The 21,894-nt window shown below is 44.0% G+C and overlaps 1 protein-coding gene across 1 annotated transcript in view; it reads left to right on the top strand.

Moving 5' to 3' along the window:
- Positions 1 to 21,203, top strand: part of GUCY2F (guanylate cyclase 2F, retinal) — a 79,400-nt gene extending 58,197 nt beyond the window's left edge. Inside the window, exons 12-19 of the mRNA XM_007196519.2 lie at positions 2,158 to 2,306; positions 4,582 to 4,745; positions 5,541 to 5,733; positions 8,937 to 9,111; positions 12,469 to 12,567; positions 15,599 to 15,693; positions 20,938 to 21,026; positions 21,116 to 21,203. Coding sequence (XP_007196581.2) covers positions 2,158 to 2,306; positions 4,582 to 4,745; positions 5,541 to 5,733; positions 8,937 to 9,111; positions 12,469 to 12,567; positions 15,599 to 15,693; positions 20,938 to 21,026; positions 21,116 to 21,203 — 1,052 coding nt within the window. The remainder of the gene's footprint in view (positions 1 to 2,157; positions 2,307 to 4,581; positions 4,746 to 5,540; positions 5,734 to 8,936; positions 9,112 to 12,468; positions 12,568 to 15,598; positions 15,694 to 20,937; positions 21,027 to 21,115) is intronic.
- The last annotated feature ends 691 nt before the right edge of the window (positions 21,204 to 21,894 follow it).

Here is a 21,894-nt window from a genome sequence, read left to right as displayed (position 1 = left end):
ACAAGTTAAATGAAGCCCAGTCTCCTCACATGAGGTACAAGGCCCTTCACAATCTGGTCCCTAGCTACCTCTCTAGGCTTATCTTCTGTCACTCCCCATACTCCAGCTAAGCCATGTGACTGGCAGTGCCCTGAAATCACCACAGTCTCTCCCACCTCTGTGCCTCCAAACGTGTTGCCCCTACCTTCTCCCCACCTTGCCTCATCCGACTCATGTCACCTCCACTGGGAAACCGTCTCTGACCTTTTCAGTGTGGGTCAGGTGTCCCCTCTGTGCTCTCCTGTGCATATATCTGCTAGAGCACTTATATTGCTGGTCATTGTTTATCTTCCCAATTGAACTGTGAGCTCCTCGAGGACATGAATCATGCTGGGCCTAAGCAGAGAGGTGACCTATGTCACTCGCTGGTGTTCTGAGAAAGGGACTCCCTCTACCAGAGAGTTGGATGGGGCAGTTGCACTCCAAGGGGTCGACTTCCATGGAATCTATTGCACTGGGGGCAGGGTGAGAGATGTGATGGAGAAACCATTACTGGTATGGGCCAACCTGGGTTAACAGAGCAGAAGGTGTGGTGTCACAAGAAGCTGAGAAGTCAGAGGCAACAACTGAAATTCTTTCATGGAGGCAAGGGGACACTTATAATGGTATAAAGCAGTACTGTTGGAGTGTTACAGCCAAGGCAGGGGTGGGAAAGGCACACTGGTGGTGCAAGCAAGGTTTGGTTCATGATGAGGATATTAAAGTCAAGGGTGTGGAGAGGGGGCTAGGGATAAGAAATGAGCTGAAGCAACTATACACCAGTAAAAAATTGATAAATAATAAAGCTATTCTGAGAAATGTGGAACATTAAATTTGAAAATGGAAGCTCCAACTTCCATGTACAGTAAAATCCTTCTTCAACCAAAAAAAAAAAAAGAAAGAAAGAAAGAAAGAAATAAGCTGAAGAGATAGTCAGGGCTTGGATTTTATCCTGTGGGTAACAAAAATCCATGAAGGGATTTTAAGCAAAAAAGTGACATGGCCAAATCCATGTTTTCAGAATGGTTTGTTGAAGGCGAGGCTGGAAGCAGAGAGACCATGCAAAGTGCTCAGCCCATAGTCTGCTACACAGTTAATGTTCCACTGAAAGTGGGGTTCAAGTACCAGCAGCCAGAAGGATCCCAATGAGGCCCTGAACTATTTACCGGAGTTTTTTTTTTTTAATTTATTTTTGGCTATGTTTGGTCCTCATTGTTGTGCGCGGGTTTTCTCTAGTTGCGGTGAGTGGGGGCTACTCTTCGTTGCGGTGCGCGGGCTTCTCATTGCGGTGGCTTCTCTTGTTGCGGAGCGCGGGCTCTAGGCATGTGGGCTTCAGTAGTTGTGGTTCGTGGGCTCTAGAGCGCAGGCTCAGTAGTTGTGGAGCACGGGCTTAGTTGCTCCACGGCATGTGGGATCTTCCCGGACCAGGGCTCGAACCTATGTGCCCTGTGTTGGCAGGTGGATTCTTAACCACTGCACCACCAGGGAAGTCCCTTTACTGGAGTTCTTAATTCCCTTACCTTAGGGGCCAGGCAGGACCCATAGCCTGGAACTGGGCTGGGCCTGGGCCTTCAGCGGGGGCTAATTGGGTCTACTGTAGGGATTGAGAGGCTTAGATGATTTTGGGGTGGGTGAAAGGAGCCAGATCATTGAAACAATGGAAAAACAACAAGGTCCTAATATATAGCACAGGGAACTATATTAAATATCCTGTAATAAACCATAATTAAAAAGAATATGAAAAAGAATATATATATGTATATATATATATATATATATATATATACATATATATATATATAAACTGAATCATTTTGCCATATACCGGAAATTAACACGTTGTAAATCAACTATACTTCAATGAAAACATAAATAATACCTAGCAGAAGCAGAATAAAGCTGTGCTTAAATGATACCAATAGCTCAATTGATTAGTTTCTCAGTCCTTCCTCAATTGATTGATGTAGCTTTTGTTCAGATACAATTTATATTCAGGCCACCTAAGGAGAAAGCAAAAGACATGGCCTTTATGTAATTTCTCCTGACCAATGCTATTCTTGGCTAAAACTCAATTATCTTTGCCAAATCTTGGTGCTTTCCCCACAGTCTGTAGACCTTTTTCTTCTTGCTTCTGGACAGAAATCATAGAAAGACTTAAGAAGCCTCCTCCTGTCTACAGACCAGTGGTTCCTCCTGAGCACGCCCCTCCAGAATGTCTCCAGCTGATGAAGCAGTGCTGGGCTGAGGCTGCAGAACAGCGACCAACTTTCGATGAAATATTTAACCAGGTAAGGACTCCGTGAATCTTAACACTCACAGCCCAGAAGCCATCCTGAAACCAGCCTACCTAAAATGAACTCCTTGGGTTCTCATCATACTGTGGAACCTCTTGCGAGAGAAAAAGACATTCGTCTTGGGGAAGAGGCACGGAATTGGCTATTTGAAGGCCTTTGGTGCTGGAGCACCCCCAGCACATCTTCCAAGAGCACAAGGATAGGTTTTTGTGCTCTTTATCTGAACCTCTGTTCCAGACCATCCACAATCCGATCTAACTAACCTTTCAAAGATGGAGTTGAACCACTAGGCACTTGCAAGACAATGGCATTGAGACCATTAGAAGATGGAATAGATGTATCCTGGACTGGATGGGGATCCTCGTAGAGCCCCCTTTGCTTTGGAAATTCCAGAGAACTCTGATGAGTATCCCATTTAAGTGAAGCCACATTGTTTTTGGAGGGTCAGGGAAAATATGGGGTGTTTGAAACGGTGTTCCAGATGGAAGGAAGTGCAAATGCGGAGTACAAAAGCAGGGGATTCCTTAGGTTTCTAGGGAACGACTTGAGGCAATGGAGTGCACGAAAAGTGATAAGCTCTCTCCTTAAGATACTGAGTTTCTAAAGAGGTTGACGCTTTCCCTAGAGTTGGGGATTGAAAGGGGAAAATGAGGAGCAGACAGAGAGAGCCCTGCTAAGGGAGCCCTGCTAGGGTGTGGTTCCTCTGTTGGAGCATGCTGTTGAGGGATTTGTTCAAACTACAGGATACCGAAGCTCAGGGTGCTCTCTGGGAGAGCCAGTGCTGTGTCAGCTCTGGCGGAGAGGCTTTTGAGCCTGGCTAGGGTACAGCACTGAGATGCTTTGTGAGTGGCAGGTATCTGAGGCGGAAAAAAGAAAGACTTGGACTGAAAGCCTGAGGGGCCCTGAATATGAAGTCATCCGTGTCCCCAGGTAACAATGCCTCCATTAGCCCGGCTGAGTTTTTTGAGGACACTCAAACAGGTATTCAATAGTATGGAAAAGGCAAAGGACCATGAAGGTCAAATTTCTGAAAACTTACCATGAGGCAGGAGAAAAAGCATTTGCCCTGGTGTTGATGCTAGAGATGTTATTTCAGAAGGCAGCGGGGAAGCCGGTGATAGATAGAAGGAGTGCACATCATACGACCTTCAAACAAGATTGCTTGGAGCTGCCCTCACTGAAATGCTTCAGTGGAAGTTTGGACTGTCTGAAAGACAAGGGTAGCCTCCCAACTCCCTGCAGCTAATAAAACTGAAATGGGAAAAGGAAGAGAGGGAGGCTCCCTGGGTTAGGCAAGAGGCGGAGCCTAAAGCATCTGAGCTGGCTACTGAGATTACCTGTAGGACCTTGGTGGACATGTAGATGTGGACCAGGCTCAGAAGGAAACTCCTAGTGTTAGCCTTGGGGCATTGAGTGCTACACAGAGCACATGTGGCTCAGCTGTATAAAAGGGTTCATCGGGACAGATTCCTAGGCATGTGCTGAGCAAAATTACCACCAGTCTTCCCTTGTTGTCAACCCAGCATTTTGCATGCTGAATACAGCAGTAAGGAGGGGTTACCCCTCGTGATTCCAACGCTATGCCAAGCTCCTTGTCTCTGTAAATGAACAGGGTCCCAGGAGGGCTTATTGAAAATCTGTGGCATGCAGCCACCTCTAAAGGACCAGGGGCAAGACCAGTTGAATTTTTACATGACCCTGACTGACATGAAGGCCAAGCGCTAGGAGACACCATTATTCTTGGACCCCATGGTAAAAAATAGGGGTAGATCTTACCATGTCTATCTTGGGTCATATTTAAGAGGTCAAAGAACCTCCCACTGTCCAAGAACTGGCAACATGGTAGCGTTAGAAGATAAGGATGATTTTATAGGTTGATGATCTAGAAGAGTAAAAGAGCACTCCCTGCCCTCTTCCCCTGACCCCACTCACAACTGGCCTGAGCTCAAGACCAAATCCTGCTTCCTTTGAAGTGGCTAACTATTCATGTGCTAGCATCTCAGAACTGAAGGATCCTGCCTGGAGAGCACTTTTGCTTAGACTTGAAAGAACCAGAAGGGTAGGGGAAGAACTACTCAGGGAAAAAGAGCCCTGTGAGTGGGCCAGGGTGACAATAAGGGTGGGTAGTGACTTTTCCTATTTATATTTGGGTTCACCTCTCCTGCCTTTTCATTTTAGAGGAAGGGATTTATGATAAGGGGGTCCTGTTCCATCATCTCTAAGTTTAAGAAGTAAGAATTCCCTGGCTCCTCTTTCTGTTTACTTCCAGTTTAAAACTTTCAATAAAGGGAAGAAGACTAATATTATTGACTCTATGCTTCGGATGCTGGAGCAATATTCTAGCAACCTGGAAGATTTGATCCGGGAGCGGACTGGAGAGCTGGAAATTGAAAAACAGAAAACGGAAAAGCTTCTAACACAGATGCTACCACCGTATGTGTGAACACCTGAGGAGTGTGAATGCTTGTAACAATGTGTTCTATTAAAAATAGAAAAAAATTACCCATCAACTAACTGCTCCCTCCCCCTGTCCTGTACACTCTCTACTCCCAGTAGGTTTGAGTCACACCTTCAAATCAAAGAATTGGAAAGCCAAGGGAGCAGAGCACACTTCCTAATTTTCCACTGCTTGTGGGTCATGCTAGTCATTTAAGTTTTTGATGCCTCGGTTTTTCTATGTGTCACTTCATGACTTTGCCTGGAAGTTGACCAATTAAAAGGAGGCAGTTTTTTTAGCTCCTAGAGGAAAGTAGCAGGGTTGTTTTTCTACGCTTTTCCTTCCTTAGGTGAAAGCCTTATGTGTTGCTACAATTTCCAAAATTTCCAAGGCACCTTATCATGTTGTAACATGATCTTCTAGGAGATAATTGGGGAAACTAGTCTCATGCAAAGGCAGCTGCCTGGGAACATTTCCCCCTCAGGTGGGGTAGAGTTGGTGGGGGGGTTACTGAGGAAGGATAGAGAGTTGAAAAAAACTCCACAAAGGTACAGATCAGGGCTCTCTGCTCAATGCTGCATTCCAGCACCTGGTACAGTGCCTGGCACATTGTAAGCACTCAATATCTATTTGGAAAATAAATGAAAGAATGAGTGTTTGCATCCAGGTGACATTTTCTTCCTTATCACTTACTTGGTAGTGATTTTTGGAGAAGTTGTGTTCTAGCAGATGTTTTGTGTGGCCTGGAGGGAGACCTGTGTCCTCTGAGGAATAGCTGTGTCTGTTTTCAGATCAGTTGCTGAATCCCTCAAAAAGGGCTGCACGGTTGAACCTGAGGGCTTTGACTTGGTCACCTTGTACTTCAGCGACATTGTGGGCTTCACCACCATCTCAGCCATGAGTGAGCCCATCGAGGTGGTGGATCTTCTCAATGACCTGTACACACTCTTTGATGCCATCATTGGCAGTCATGATGTCTACAAGGTACGTTACTTAGCAGAGCAATATATTCCAGAGAGAAATTTTGATTTGAGGCTCACCTATGTGTATTCCAAAATGGAAGGAAGGATGCAATTGTATTGAATGCTGTTATTTAGGAATTAAAATGTAAATAGTACACTACTTCCATTGGTCTCCCATTGGAAATGAAGGCCAAATAGAATGCATAGAATTTCACACTTTCCAAAACAACAATCTCAACCCGGCAAGAGATTGCCGGTCAGATTTCTTTTGAGCTATTTTCCAGAACTGGGACTAAGAAGAGGTTGGGGCCAAAAAGCATTATTGCACTTCAGTTTCCAAGTACCCACAGTGCAGACACGGAAGGGGATACAGAAAGTACTGGTGTCTGGCCCGTAGTTGATGACTATGACAGAGTTCATCCTGGTAAAGTTTGTGTACATCTAATACATGCTGTTAAAACTTGGTTTCCTCCTTTAGGTACCGTTTTTATACAGGAGGGAACTCTGACATTATACATGTCAAAGAGCTATTGGACCTGAGGCTCTCTGGGATTGCTATAGGGTAACCTAAAGCCCACCTAGTGGTCTGAGGTCTTGGGAAGTGATTAATTGTGAGGTTGCAACCCACTGCTTCCACTTCCCCCCACCCCTCCAGCCGGTCAATTTCCACTCTTCCTTTCAAAGGTTGCAGAAGATGAGTACAGAACAGATGACTACATTCACTCATTTCAGTGCCATGCTTCTTTACCCTTGATTGTATGTGTCGTCCTGTCTCTAGGCAGAAAATGACTAAAAATCTCATAGCTACACAGGAACATTTCCACGTCTGCAACATGGTTACTTGTTTTATTGATGGAGAAAGATGCCCCAGGCATCCCACACTTTAGACAGCTCCTCTGTCCCAGGAACCCAGGTAGAGCTGGAGAATGAGTAGCTCCATTCATTGGATCCTTCACAGTAGTCTGAAATGTTCCAACTCTCAAATCACACACAGGGCAGTGTGTTTATCTCAGATTAGACAGGGCCCTTTCAGGTCAAGTAGAGAGCCTCGGGGCTAGGCCAAGCTGCCTAAATAGGGCTCAGAAACAGACATCATACCTGTCAATCAGCAGGAGCTGCAAACTAATCAAGAAGCACACATGGAAACCACGGTGGAGGAAAAATCCATGGAATCAGACTACCTGTCTTAACTTGTTGAACTCGAGCAGCCTGAAGAGAAAAACAAATCACTGAAAGCTAATTCAGTTGAAACTAAAATCAAAGATGACTCGGTGTGGGCAGTAACACAGCCTCTGGTTTAATCAATCCAGCTGATACTGTTCAGACAATTGTTGGGGGTCTTGGGAATGAGGTTGTTAGGTATTTTGATACCTCACGGCTGCAGTAAGAAGCTAGTGGGCTGTTTTCAGGACAGAGTAGGGCTATATAAATCCAAAAATGGAATCTAAGTTTTCAGTCATTTTTAATAAAAACAACACAGTGCAAAGGAAATAAAAATTGAACCAGCAGCGAGTTACCAAAACCGTTTGTGTTTTCATTTTCCTTACCTGGAAAATTGGAATCACCTCCCCTGGCACTTGATAATCTGAAATGGAAGTAAGAAAGCTGCTACAAAATTATGAAGTTAGTGATTGGTTTTCAGTTTCAGTTCTCCTACTACCACTCCATCTCAGCCAGACCCCTTTCTATACCTCCTCTTCCCTTTCTGTGTCCTTATGCTGGTTTATACAACCCACAATTCCCCACAGCAGTCCCACACCAAGGCCAAGCAGTGGCCGTGCTCCGTGCCTTTCTAACTTTCTCATCCATATTCCTGGGGGCTCCTGGATGACCGACTCATTAAAGCTGAAGCGCCAACCACCAGTCAATGATAATGGCCAGCCATTGAGTTTCTCCCTCCCATATAGTATTTGCATTGTACCGTTGCCTTCCTCTGTGCAGGCGGGCATGCTTATCTGAGAGCAGGGATCCTTTTCTCAAATTGCACCAGGTATAGGAGGCCCTGAATGGAAGCATCCTGAGGTACAAAGTACCATAGGTGCAAAGGATCGCTGTTATTGGCTACATAGGAAGTCATGATGAGGGGCCTATTGCCAATTACGAAATTTTCTCTGGAGCTGAGTCATAGGCACAATCCTATGACTTGTTTCAAGACACGTCAGTTTGACGATGATGATGTGGTGATAATGATGGCGGTGGTGCTAATGGCTTGCACTTATTATCCACCAGACAGGTTTTAAGTGCTTTGACGTATATTATTTAGTACTTAGAAAATTCTAGGAGGTAGGTGCTGTCATTATCCCTATTTTACAGGTAAGGATACTGAAGCACAGAGAGGTTAAATTACGTGACTAAAGCCACACAGTTTGTAAATGGTGCATCTGCAATTCTAAACGAGGCTGTATGACTTCAGAATTTCATGCTCTTAACTATGGCACTCTGTGAGTTCAGTTCTTTAGGAGAACATAGATTTTGACTGGATCCAAACTTGTACTAGCAGAGTCTGACAGGCACATTTCATAGAAGCCCCCTCAGCTTACTTATCTTTTGGATTTACTTGAAAAGTTTCACCTTACTAATCACCTAAAAGAGTGAGTACACTTCTGTGGGGAAGACAAGGAGCACAGATTCATTCGCTTTTATTTACAGGTGTCCAGCTCTAACTGCCCCTGCAAAGCAGTTGAGGGCTAGTATTGCTGCTTCTTTGAGAGGTAGCACTAGGACAGGAGGAGGGAGCTGGTGGGAAAAGACTGAGTTCTCACACGCAAGGAGACTGCAAAACTAACTCCATCATATTAGCGAGGCAAAGCAGAAGGAACAGAATCTTTCACCTCCTTCCTTTCCTTTTCCCTATACTTTCCTCAAGGCTGTTCTAGCTTATTGACCCGAAATCACCTAGAGAAATGCTTGCTGGGAAAGCACCTTCTCCTAGGATGAATTATTTGGAGCCTGATAATTCTCTAGGGTCAGACAGGAACCTGAGAAGTAGCTGCAGAGTCTACAGGTATGGGACCGGGACATCAGTATTTTTTTGAGTGACGCTCCTTAAGTGATTCTAATGCACAGGCAGGCCTGTGAAGCACTGACAGCCTCTCTCTGGCTTCCTCACTTTACAAGAAGAACACTTGGCCTCCATCGTACCCTTTAAGCTCTGTGAAAACACACACACACACACACACACACACACGTTATTTACTTGCTAATTCTATTTCCCCTGATTTCCAGGTAGAGACCATTGGAGACGCTTACATGGTGGCCTCAGGCCTCCCAAAGAGGAATGGCATGAGGCATGCAGCCGAGATTGCAAACATGTCCCTAGATATCCTCAGCTCCGTGGGTACCTTCAAGATGCGGCACATGCCAGAGGTGCCAGTCCGGATTCGAATAGGCCTGCACTCAGGTAACAACCAGCAGCTAAAGCAAGAGAAGACATTCCCATGCACCTCAAGGGAAGGCTAGAAACGGGAGGAAGAGGGTAGCTCTCCCCTGATTATTGGCAGCTGTATTATCCAGGTGTCTAGTGCTACATCATTCCTTTATGTCTCCCCACGTTTACGCTCTTCCCAGCACCTGCCCTACCCCAGTGGGCAGCAGCCCTTGTTCTAGGTACCAAACCCTTCCAGTCTACCTTTCTTGTTAGAGCCAACAGTTCCATGTTTGACTATGATACAAGACCAACCTGCACATGTGGTATTTAGGATAATTCCTTTAATTCGTTAAAATCTCAACTCCTGGAGTATTTTTCTCCCACACGCCTCTTCACTTGCTTGAACGTCTTCAGGACTCCCTTTCATTGTACCCTTTCCACCTATCTTCACATTCACAGGTATCTTCACAGGTCTCTCACCTACTAGCCTCTTGCTCCCCTCTTTACTCCCCTCCTCTTTATCTTTGCTTTGTTCTTCTAGGTTCCTTTTCTTCTCCCATCATTTTCATCCCTTTCCTACCAAATGTTGTAGAAGAATGATTGACATTTATCATGCCATTTCTTCACTATCCATTGCCTCTTTAGCCCCTTTGCAATCTGGCTTTAGCCCTTACCACTTTTCCCAGTCCTAGTCTGCCCTTATCTCTGCAGCATTTGATATTCTTGACGATTCTCCCGCAGTTGGCTTTTATGACCTGCTCCTCACCCTCTGAATTCTTCTTCTCCATTTCATTTACTGGCTCTCTTAGCAATCCCTGTTCTCTAACTGCTCCCACATTTTCTGCAAAGCTCTGAGCTGTGATCTCCTTGCTCTCTGTATGTCCTGACCTCGAATTCATTTCTCAACCCACTCCAACCTGGCTTCCATTTCTACCATTGTCTGATAATCTCTTCTGTCTTTATCTGTCCCTTAAATATTGATATGCCTCAGGTTTCTGTCTTTCATCCACTGTTTCTCTCCCCTTATATGCTCTTCTGCGTCATCTCATCCATGTCTATGGTTTAACTACCACTTGTGTGCTGATGACTTCCAGCTCTACAACTTCAGCACCGGTCTTCTCCCCTAAGCTTCAGCCCTATATATCAGACTTGCTACTGACATTTCCACTTGAATGTTCCACACAGACCTCAGACTCAACAGATCCAAAACAGAGTGATTTTCTTCCCGCATAATCAGCTTCCTCTTCCTGTACTTATTTTCTATTTCAATTGGTGTCACCGCCATTCACCTAGTTATTCCAGTTAGTCTTGAGTGTCACCCTCCTTGACTCCTCCCTCACCCTGACCTTCACCATTCAACCAATGACTAAGTCTTAAACATTTTACCTTTTCAGTATTTCTTGATTCTGTCTTTCTCTTCTTGACTCTCACTACTTAAGTCTAGGCTACCAGCATCTCTTGCCTGGATCACTGCAATAGCATCTTCTTGCTTCCACTCTTGCTTCTTTCTATCCATCCTTCTCATAGTCATCACCGTATCTGTGTTTGCTTGCCTGTCTTTCCATTAGACTGTAAGCTCCTTGATGGCAGGAACCAGATCTTACTCATTTTTGTATCCTAAATGCTTAGCACATAGCAGGTTTTCAGTATTTTTCTTTTAAAGAAAAGCCTTCCTCTCCCATTTGTGCTTCAGTTTCACATCAACAACCACCCTCAGCACATCTCTTCTTGGATGATTCACCATTACTTCAAATTCTGCATATCTAAAGCTTCAAGTCATCTTTTCCCACAAACCAGTGTAAGCGCGTGAGCCCATGCCAATTTCCTCATGGTTGTCAATCAGACAGTCAACACTTCTCCTTTGATAATGTCTCTCTTTTATCACTCCTTTTTGCCCTCCGTCCATCATCACCTCCTTTCCAGTACTTACAACCTTGTGCTTGAATTACTGCTATTACACTTAACAGTTTTCCCTGGTTTTACTTTCTCCCCTTTTGATGCGTTCTATACACTGACTTGAGAAAAAAAAAAGATAAAGGATTTTCATCATGTAATTCCCTGCTCAAAATTCTCTAATGATTCAAGGTCCGCCATCTTGTACAACCCAATAGCCAACCTTGTCTCTAGTTTCTCCTTAGGCACCTGAACTAAGCAGACTGCTTTCTCTAAGAGTGTCCCAAAATTCCATGCTCAGTCCCAACCACAAACCTTTGATTTATGTCCCTTTTCTTCTACTCAAATCCTACCCCCCATCAAGATCCAAATCAAATCTTACCTTCTCCATTGGGCCATTTTTGACTGAACCAGGTCTTAATAAGCAACCCTTCCCCCATTTTCTAAACTATTAGAGCACTTCTGCCCGTGCCATTTATCTTGCCTCAGCCATACATTGTCTTGGGTTTTTGCTTAATTGCTTCCAGTTTGGTAGTCTCTTCTCTTCAATTAGATTATAAACTCCTGGAGAACTGAGACCATGTGCTACACTTTTCATTCCCCTTGGTGCCTAGCTCAGGGCTTAATGAATGCTTCTTAATGGGTGAGAAATGAATTAAAATGAGAAACATAACTTTTATTTACTTTTATTCTTAAAAATTAATGTTCAGAAAGAACTTTTTGAAGCAAAAACACTTAATTATTTTCTCTAATTCAGGAAACAGCAAAAAGATAATGCTGAACACTTTTCACATAGAAACAGAACAGAGACCAGAAAGGTGAAGGTGGAGAAATGTCTAGATCATCTTGAACTAGGTTTTCAGTATGGTTGCTGAGATTTTTTTCAAGTAATGTTCACTCTCTGAACACTTAACATGATCGTATTAAAATGTAAGAACAAAAACCATTCTAAGGGCAAATAGAAAGTATTCTCAGATTATCTTTATATACTACTCTTCCATGCCCCTAACACAAATGATTGAATGTCAACTCTACTTCTTTTCAGATTTTCCAACTGTCTTAGCAATAATTCTCTTTATAGACACAATTTGGGAGACAGCCCTATGAGATCCCTCCTTCCAACCCTAAGGCACAAGAAAGAGTCACATTTTTTCCCTTGCAACAAACATGTTTGGATCCTGAATCCCTGCCCAGGCTTTTCTGATTGGGTTTAATGCTTATTTGTCCCTGTTGACAGATATAAGCATCTTGGGTGTAACTGTTACTTGGAACAAAGGTATAAATCAGAAGGGTAATCATTTCTTCATCGTTATAAATTTGCTTTCTGGTAGGGCAAAGAGTTCATTACTCACTGTAAGACTTCCTTCAGATGCCCAGAGCTATTTAGTGGCAACTTTATTCTTTTATGCAGCTGCATTCCTTCCCTTGGCAGTGTTCCTCTATTAGCATTGGATGCATACCTGTTGACTATACTCCCAATTGCCTGCTACTCTACAGGGCCGGTTGCTGCTGGAGTGGTGGGCCTCACCATGCCCAGATACTGCTTATTTGGAGACACTGTGAACACAGCTTCTCGGATGGAATCAACAGGGTTACGTGAGTACTTCTAGAGGGATGGATGGGATGGTAACCTCCTGTTACTGACAAAGTGATTCTTCCTCAAGAGAGGGGAAAGAGGGACTTCCCTGGTGGTCCAGTGATTAAGACTCCGCGCTCCCCATGCAGGGGGCCCGGGTTCGATCCCTGGTCAGGGAACTAGATCCCACATGCCTCAACTAAAGATCCCACATGCCGCAACTAAAAACCGCCCAAGCCACAACTAAGACCCGGCACAGCCAAATAAAAATAAATAAATAAATAAATATTTTCTTAAAAAAGAGAGAGGAAAGAGAGCAGAGAGATGTTTTAATGTTTCAAAGAAAAATCAAAGATAACTTGAGAAGATGAAGATTTAACACACATTATTTTGGTCTCTAATGGCAAACCAGCAGGGGGTGATGTTGGATTGAACATGATGTTGTTCTAGCCGTGAAGCTGTAGCTAGGTGACGCTGAAACAGCCAGACAATTTGATCAAAACAACTCAAAAAAATCCTTTGGGTAAAGGAACAAATTGGCCAACCCGGTGGGTTTGGGAGCGTCATATTGAAAAAGGAAATAGGTAAGGGACTGACATTTTTCAGTTTTTCAGCTAGTTTGTGGAGACACACCCAGAGCCAGCTGTCTCCCAGCCAGCTGCTGTTTGCTGCTCTAGTCCTCTTTTTGAACTCATTACGACCCCAGGAGTTCTGGCTTCATCAAATAGCGCCCTCAAGTTTAGCTAGCAATAATCCCTCAATCTAAGGAGCTTGGAATTCTGAAATAATTAATTTCAACTTGCCTGTATATAAAACTCTTAGCTTCTACCAAAACAGGCATGGTATCAAAGATACCATTTCTCCCTACTTCTTTGAGAAGAAAACTGTACAAACCATTATGTCATTTGTGCGCTGCTGGCAACTCTTCCTTGGTTATTTCCTGCTACTATTAAGGCAATGTCAGAATCAAAATGTGCTTTACCTATATTATGGTTGAGCAAAGCGATTCGTTCAAGCTAGTATAAAAAAAGCATCAAGAACCACAATAGATTCTATATATAGTTTTCATGGATTTTACATTTTAAAAAAACCACTTAAGCCCTTAGCAGCCCTGGCTCTGGCAGCTACTAAGCAAGACAAGCTCTTCCCAAACTTCAGCAATATACGTAAACAAGTCCCTGATGATGGTGGCCTATATCACAGTAGGTGGTGCCCTGTCTGACCCCCCTCCTCATCACTCATGTGTGGAAACAGCCTTGCACAATGGGTCCAGTCTTAGTCAATCTAGCCTGTGCAGCCATGATTAAGGAGGCAGCATGGAACTTCTTAGAAGCTGTTGTCAGAATAAATTTTCTGACATCTGGGAAAGTCTTCGAACTCCACAGATATGGCAGAGGCCATGGAAGGAGTCATCCAGGAACTGCTGCACGCATATAACTTTGCTCTGGAAGTGCAACCCAAGATGAAGTGAAATTGATCATGGAAACGCAATGCAGATTTGGCACAGTACTCTGGACTGCTGTAAGCTTGTAGAACACTGAAGTCATATTCTGGTCTTCACCAGGGAAACCCACTCCACACATTTCACATTGGAAATACAGAGTTGAGAGCAGAAAGTGAATTTTCAGATTCGGGCAGCACCTTGTCCAGTGATCAGCTAGGAAGGAGAAAATGGAGTGAATCATGCACAGCAGTGTGTGACTGAAACACGACATTAAGCGCCACTCCTGAGTGAAGATCTGTAAAGAGGTAGACTAACTTCATGTTGGATATGAGACTAGGACGTGTCATAGGTCTATTTTTTTAAAAAATCAATTTCATCAATACCTCCTCTATGCTCAGTTGAATCTACTGATTCTGGGGCGGAAGTGACTAGTAACCCAGCCCTGGAGTGACCTTCCTTGCCACACAACTGGACGGTGGTTGGAATGAGCCATCTCTCCGTATTGAGCTGTGCGTTCCCCATCAGTAGGATTATTCTACTGAAATGTTCCCTCACAACAAGATGCTAGTGGAATGTCACACATAGGGTTGGCTAGGGACACACTAGGTGAATTTTAAGGATGGGACAACCTTTTTGGAGCAGAGGTTTTGGGTGACCATGAGGTAGTGAGGAAGATACAAACAATACTGAGCTGTCAAGAGAAGGAAAGTCATTGTAGAACACAGCAGAAATTTCTTGCAGTTCTTTTCAGCCATGACTTGCTACTCAGATTCTAAAAGAGTTACTTTCTCAAGTGTGTGTGAGACTGTCTTGGACTTTTATTGAACACAACTTGAACAAGGTCTTACTTCATAGGATGACAGTTTTCAGGACAGCTAAGGACCCTACCTCAGTTAAATGATTGTTCTTCACCAAAGAATTACATTTAATTTCTAAAAAGAAGTTTTAGTCATAGTTCCTCATATAAAGCTCTCATCCCAAGTTGGGATTATTAGTTGGAAAATAATCCATTCATGTGTGTACACAGCTAGAGGCACCCACCCAAAGGACAGCTATAGATGTAGTCACCACAGAGTGTTGGCAGAGGTCTTGGGACATTTCTCACTGATGTTTTATTTTAAGTTCAGCAATACTGAAAGACAGTTGGATGAATGTATATGGAAGAGACACCCTTTTGCCTCTTAAGTAGGATGTGCAAACCTTGGGGGTTCAGTCCCGGCAGCAGCCTGTGAGAGCGGCTGCTGAAGCTTAACTTCCCTCAGAGGAGGTCACGCTTCACCTGAGAGCAAAGTAGTGGTTGCTTTTTTCTTCATCTCAAACCTCAAGTTGAATGAACACCTTTCTATTGCATGGTCTTTCATCTGAGATAGTGTCTAGGAGGCTGATAGGTGCTACAGCTAATGTTTTATTTGGTGTTTGGCCTGGTGAGGAAGGCCATCCACCTCCCTCCCCTCCTCCTGTGAAACTCTAACTAAAGCTCTCTCTCTCTCTCTCTCTCTCTCAGGGACTTTGTTTAGGGTCTAGTTCATTTAGAAGTGGGGGCATTTATTACATTAATATTTTTCTCACTGAAAAGATCCAAAGTCATGCCTCTCTTGCTTTTACAGCTTATCGCATTCACGTCAGTCACAGCACGGTGACAATTCTTCGAACCCTGAGTGAAGGCTATGAAGTGGAGCTTCGAGGAAGGACAGAGCTCAAGGTATAATGTCCTTTTGTTTTTTGAGTCAAACCACTTGGACACACCTGCTCCTGGAGAGGTCATGGTCTGCTGAAAGAGTTTACCTGGGTGTCTGACTATAATTTGGGCAGAATTTCCAGCTCCATTTCTGGTTCCCAAAAGATTGTTCCTTTTTGCCTCACTTTTCATTCCTTTAAAACATGGCTACAGTGAGAAGGATCGTTAAAATCCCTCTGCATTTTTCTGACTAGGAGTTGCATTTTTCTCTCTTAAAAAATTGCCCAGAATTTGGCATTTCAGTGAGTGGCACTATTATTTACATTTTCTAACTTCCATTTCATTTAGTATGTGGCAGTGCTACAGTATTGGGGAGTTTGGGTTTTCTGTCCATCTGCTTGGTGGCTCTCCTTTCTGATTTTTCATCCACAACACTGACCCCCTGTTTACAGAGAGGCTTTATGTCTTTCCCCAAGGACCAGTCAGTTCTGATGAAAGACAAACATTTTATAGTGCCTTTTCTCTGTTAAGACTATCACTTGATCTGGGATTCAGGATTATAGTAATATTCCTTTTTCTTTTTTCACCATTTACACTGGATTCTTTTCATCTTCCTCTGGGTACCCCAGGGCCCCTGGTTGTCCCAGCTGTAAGAGACTCTAGAGATTTGATAATTTAACTCCATTTTCAGATGAAGAGCCAAGGCCCAAAAAGGTGAAGTAATTTGATCAGGGTCATATAGTCAGTTGATAGCAGAGTCAAGCCATAACCCAGGAAGCCTGACTTCCCATTCAGTAGTCTTTCTATGATACCATTGTCCATGAAAATTATTTCCTCAGTGATTATTCTTGGGCAAAGCAAAATCCAGGCACTGAATGATGCACAATTTGTTTCTGTCATTTGCATGCCTACCCCAAATAGTGGCAATTTACATATAAAAGGATTTCAGAAGTCAAAGATTGGAAGGCCTGGTTCTAGTTGATCAATTAATTCCCTTTATGGCTAGTCCTAGTTTGTCCCTTCCAATAGATCCTTAATATCTTCTAGCAGGGGAGATGGGTCACTTATTAGGGGACAGAGGTTTCTTTCCCACCTCTGCAGAGAACACAAAGATAGGATGTGGGTGACGATATTACTTAGGCAATGAATCAAATCACCCAAGGCGTTTGTGATCCCTCTATATATTTGGTCATTTCTCAGCAGAAGAGGACAAAGGTGGCTTGGTTTCCTGAAGCACTTGCCTGCCTGTATTACTAGACACAGATTCCCTCATTTAAGAGAGAATTTAAGAGCTGAAGAGGTGCCACTTTTGAAACTGAAAAGGAAAAATATACCCCCATCCCCATGGTTTTTATTACCCCCAAATACCAGTCAGGAGCAATCACATCTTTGGGTGGTTCACATACAAAAGCAGGACTACTTCAAAAGGGCCCTCTGCAACTTCACAGTTTCCCCTACCCCAGGGAATTTGGGGGAAGAGGCTGGGAGAGGCTTCCCCTAAGGCCATGTCAGGCCTTGGTTATTGGGGTGGCAGGGGCCTCCTGAGGAAGAGAGATTGAGAGGGAGATACTGAGAGAGAAGAACAGAGGGTGCCCCAGGGGAAAGGAAAGGCCAATGAAAAGAAGGATACGGATAGGAAGTAAGACCCACAGAAAGGAAGGGAGAGGAGGGGAGATCTTTTCTGTCTCTGTACCTCTACCTCCCCGCCAGAGGCAGGTGTTGGCTATTACCTAGTAGGGACTTGGGGACAGAAGATTCCTTGTCCTTTGAGGGCATGCAATATATCCCCAATAAGACCACATCACCAGCACACTTTAGAAATTCTGATTCAACATTTCCATCACCACCCGCCCCCCACTTCCCCCATCCACACTGTGCTGCTGGAAAGCAAGAATCGCTCTAGTGCCTGGGTCAGAAGGACTACATTTGATGGCCAGCCAGGTGTGATTTCAAAGCTGATGGCCAAAAACATCCTCTCCTTCCAGCTGGCTGAGGCTTAAAATTCGTCCATCAGAGCCTCTTCTCTTCAGCTCAAGGCTTGGATCCAGTAACAACAACACTCTTCCCCCCTCTACCCTCCATCCCATTTCCTTCACTGGAGTGATGACGCTTTAAGTTGTTTCTTTTAGTGGGATCAAAGATGTGGATTGGATTGGCTGAGAGAGGAGAACACAGAGAAGTTGAGTAATTGGGTGGGAGGTGGGTACAAAGAAAGAGACCAAAATGAGGAAGCTTAGAGGAGGACACATTTGGAGACAAGAAGCTCATACTCTCTGGGAAGCTGTTCCCCTGCCCACTCCAACCTCCTCTTGTGCTATACTGGCACAGAATCATCAGTGCTTAACTGGCCATTTCTGCTTTTTTCAATATTTTTCTCCTAATGGCCTGGCAATAAGTCGTCTCATTACCTCTTCTCTTACATGAATGAGTCTTGTTTCAGTTACTGTTTTCCTAACAAGTTTGAAGCTCCTTGCTGAGACTTTGTATATATCTAGGCTTATCACATATATCAGGGCCTTTTAGGTAGGTTGACATTCTGAAAAGATTTTCCCAAATGGTTGTTCTTAGCTGGTTTCTGTTGTCCTTGCCAGAGGTGGACATTTACACACCAGCAACTGAGCTAAGAAGTAATGAGTTGGATTGACAGAGTCATGAAGGTCAGAAGGTCTGGTCTGTAATTCTTGTCCCATCAATGACTCAACGTGTGACATTGGACAAGTAACTTCATCTTCTCTGTGCTTCCATTTCTCAACATGGAGTCCTCTTCTGACCTGTGATTATCAGGAAGATCATTAATCACAAGCTTTAAAATTCCCTGCAGTTGCTTTTTGGCCTCTAGACCTGCCCCTTGACTCCAGTGTGTTGGAAAAGCTATATGGTGTAGAGGGAAGAACACTTAAAATTTGGAGTCTAAGATGTTAACTAGACTTCTTGTTGTGATCATTTCACAATATATACAAATATCGAATCATTATGTTGTACACATGAAACTAATATAATGTTGTATGTCAATTCTACCTCAATAAAATATAGCAAAGTCATAGTAAAAATTAAATAAATAAAATTTGTAGTCTAGTAGGGTTGGGTTCAAGTCCCAGCTCTGCCTGCTTATTGACAAGTCATTTTATCACCATAAACCTCAGGGACCCCATTTGCAGAATGAGGTTAATAATAAACCTACTTTCCACAGTTTTTGTGAGGATTAAATAAGACAGGAGGTGCCAAAGTATCTTAAAAGTGTCAGGCCAAAGTAAGGTGCTATTATTTGGGAGGTCTCTGGGACTGCCTAGGGATTGATACTGAGTCAGAGAGTTCGCTTTAGGCTTCAGTTGTTGCATACTTGTTCCCCCCCCCCTTCAGCAGACTTTTGAAAGTAGGGTGGGTAAACAGAGAGCTAGGATTCTAAGAATTCTCCTGGATGGGCTCCAAAACCTCAGAGAGCCCCTGGAGCTCCCCAGCATACTCTTTGATTTGGAAGCTTGCCTGAGTCCATAACACTTCCATCCTATTTTGCAACCATTAGTTTTGGCATGCCAGTATGTCCCAGGACTCACCCAAAGATCTAGACAATCCTGGCATCTGCAAATCTCCCTTGGGGATTGGCATGCTGTCCTGATAGCCCCTAGAGCTCAAGAGAAACAGTCAACTATGGCTGGGGGTTGGGGTCAAGTTTTGAGAGTATGTTTTACCAAAATGAGGTCCAACGACACCTTGAGTATTCCAAGTACTCAAGGAATGAGAGTGCCAGTTAATGGAACAGTCTATTTACTGAGCACCTGTTCTGTACGAGACACTGTACTAGGTTCTGTAAGGAAAACAAAGAGCTGAGGAGGCAGAAAGGTTGGGCTTCTGTTTAGGGCCCAAGACATGGCCTGATAATTGTTTTTATTTAATTACACTGTGAGCTCCTTAAGGACAGAGCCATCTCTGTATTCCCAGCCCTGACACAACAAGGGTGGAATAAATGTAAGAATGAGTGATGGGAGCATATTTTCAAGTTGCTCACTTCTTCTGAAAACAGAGTGGCCCCAAACAGTCCAATTATTTGAGGTTTAGGTTTACGGTGGGTTGGTTGCCTGTTCATGGAGGTTGGGCTGTTGTGGTATTCTCTTCCTACTTGCTTCATGGAGGGCTCGTTCAGAGCCTTGAACCAAATATTTGTGAAATGCTTTGTGATTCTCCAATTAAATGTGCTAATTATTATTATGGTTGTTGTGATTGTTAAGGGATGGATATATGTGATGTAAAATAGAGAATAATGGATTTGATATTTAAAGGGGGCAAACCTAATTGGAATTTCTAAGTTAAACTATTTAGAACTGTTCCAAATGAAATCTGCCGAGAGTGAGACCATATTTCAGATTAATGAGTTGGAAACACATCCCATTACTTTTCTCAGTCTTAGTAAACACATTTTTTCCTTACGGATTGGGGAAAATGAGAGGACAGAGAAAAGAGAATTGAAAGGAGGAGAGAGAACCACATTGTTGAGGAGGGTTGATTGGAAAGAGGGGAGGACAGGGCAGAGGCAGAAAATTTGGCTCTTCTGAGGTGATCACTCAGGCTCTGGGGCAATGAACTTGAGTTTACATTCCCTTCTTCTTCTGAGACCTGTGGTTCTTGACAGTCAACTAATGGGGCTGTAGGTGGAGGCCTCCCTGGGGTGTCTTTCTGTAAGACTCCCTTGGCAGGAAGAAAAGAACATTGCAGAAATGCAGACTTCTCAAAGCAGCCAGGATGCCCTGGGCTTAAGATCAAAGTTGCATGGCGTGCTTTCCATTTCTATTCCCTTTTTGGGTTTTGTGAGGGCCATTGGATGGTGGAGTGTTGGGGATGGAGGTGGACTCTGAACGTATGTACTCTAGATACAAAAGACAATGGGTTGCCTAATTCCAAAAGATCATGGCAAAAATGACAAATGGAATCTTTGATTGAACGTACAGATGTTTGGTTGCTATGAAGCGAAACATCCACGTATTCCCAAATATGGAGCTGCGTGGCAGTGGGTAGACAAAACATCTGGATGACAGCTTGAAATGCTGTTCGCTCTTCATCTGGCCGCTGTGGCAGCTTATGGAGCTTGTCTGAGCCTTAGGTATATACGGCAAAGAAGCCGTGTAGGAAGGAAGACTCCAGGGAGTGGTGATAAGGGGAAAGCAGAGGCAGTTTCTGAGCCAAACGGAATGTTTGCACCCTATTGACCAGAAGGACTTCTTTAGGAAAATTGGTTATAGCACGTTTAAGATTTTCTGTATTTTCTGTAATAAGGGCAAAGGCACAGAAGAGACATTCTGGCTGGTTGGAAAAAAAGGCTTCACGAAGCCCCTTCCCGTGCCTCCACCAGTGGGCAAAGATGGGTAAGTGGAGATCACACTTAGCATCTTCCCATGCCCCTCTCTGCCACACTCTCTTCGTTAACTATTTTTGTGTCTCTCCTGCCCCGCAGGCAAGTGGGCCATGGCCTGCAACCAGTGGAGATCGCAGCCTTCCAAAGAAGAAAAGCAGAAAAGCAGCTGGTGAGAAACAAGCCATAAGGTAATGGCCAGCAGGAAAACAGAGCCCAGGAACTGGCCAAATATTCAAAGCTGGGGCTCCCTTTGGCATGGGTGCCAGTCTCAGCCTACATTCTGTTGGCAGAGTGTGATGGAGTTGGTGAATTGCCAAGCTCCACTGAGTTGTGCAAAAACCTTGTGGGGAGGCCTATTGCAGAGCAAGCTGCATCTGAGGGAGGTCAGCTGCCCCGGCCTTAGAGAGATCTTCGCCTCCTCACTGATAACGTATTTGAATGTTAATGAGGCTGGCCTTGTTATCCAGTTATCAGGCAGGTGCACCCATCTGTCTCATTGTCGAGCACTTGGGCCTCACGGTGAGCCACCTCTGGTCTTTAGAGACTCACCTCTATTTAAGCTGCACAGCAATATTGCAACGACCCCCTTTTCCCAGGATCTATTGGCAAGATCATCTTCGAGGGGATGCTTATGTCATTTCCTCTGCAGGCCCCGCCCAATTGCTTCTGAGGTTGGTATTACCAACCAAAGTAAGACTGGCAACTCCTTGACTGCCTGGCTTGAATTCAGGACAATTTCCCTCATCTCTCCTCCCCTACTAGAAGGGTATCATTCCGAAGCAGCAACAACAGCCTAATTATCAAGAATTCTCCCCATGTATTTATCTCTGAGAAATCCATTGCTTTATTGGGCTCCTGTCAGTATCTCTTCTCTTCTT

The sequence above is a fragment of the Balaenoptera acutorostrata genome, chromosome X, assembly GCF_949987535.1.
Source record: "Balaenoptera acutorostrata chromosome X, mBalAcu1.1, whole genome shotgun sequence".
Classification (NCBI taxonomy): Eukaryota; Metazoa; Chordata; class Mammalia; order Artiodactyla; family Balaenopteridae; genus Balaenoptera; species Balaenoptera acutorostrata.
Note: the sequence above shows the minus strand (reverse complement) of the source record. Positions and strands in the feature narration are given on the sequence as shown.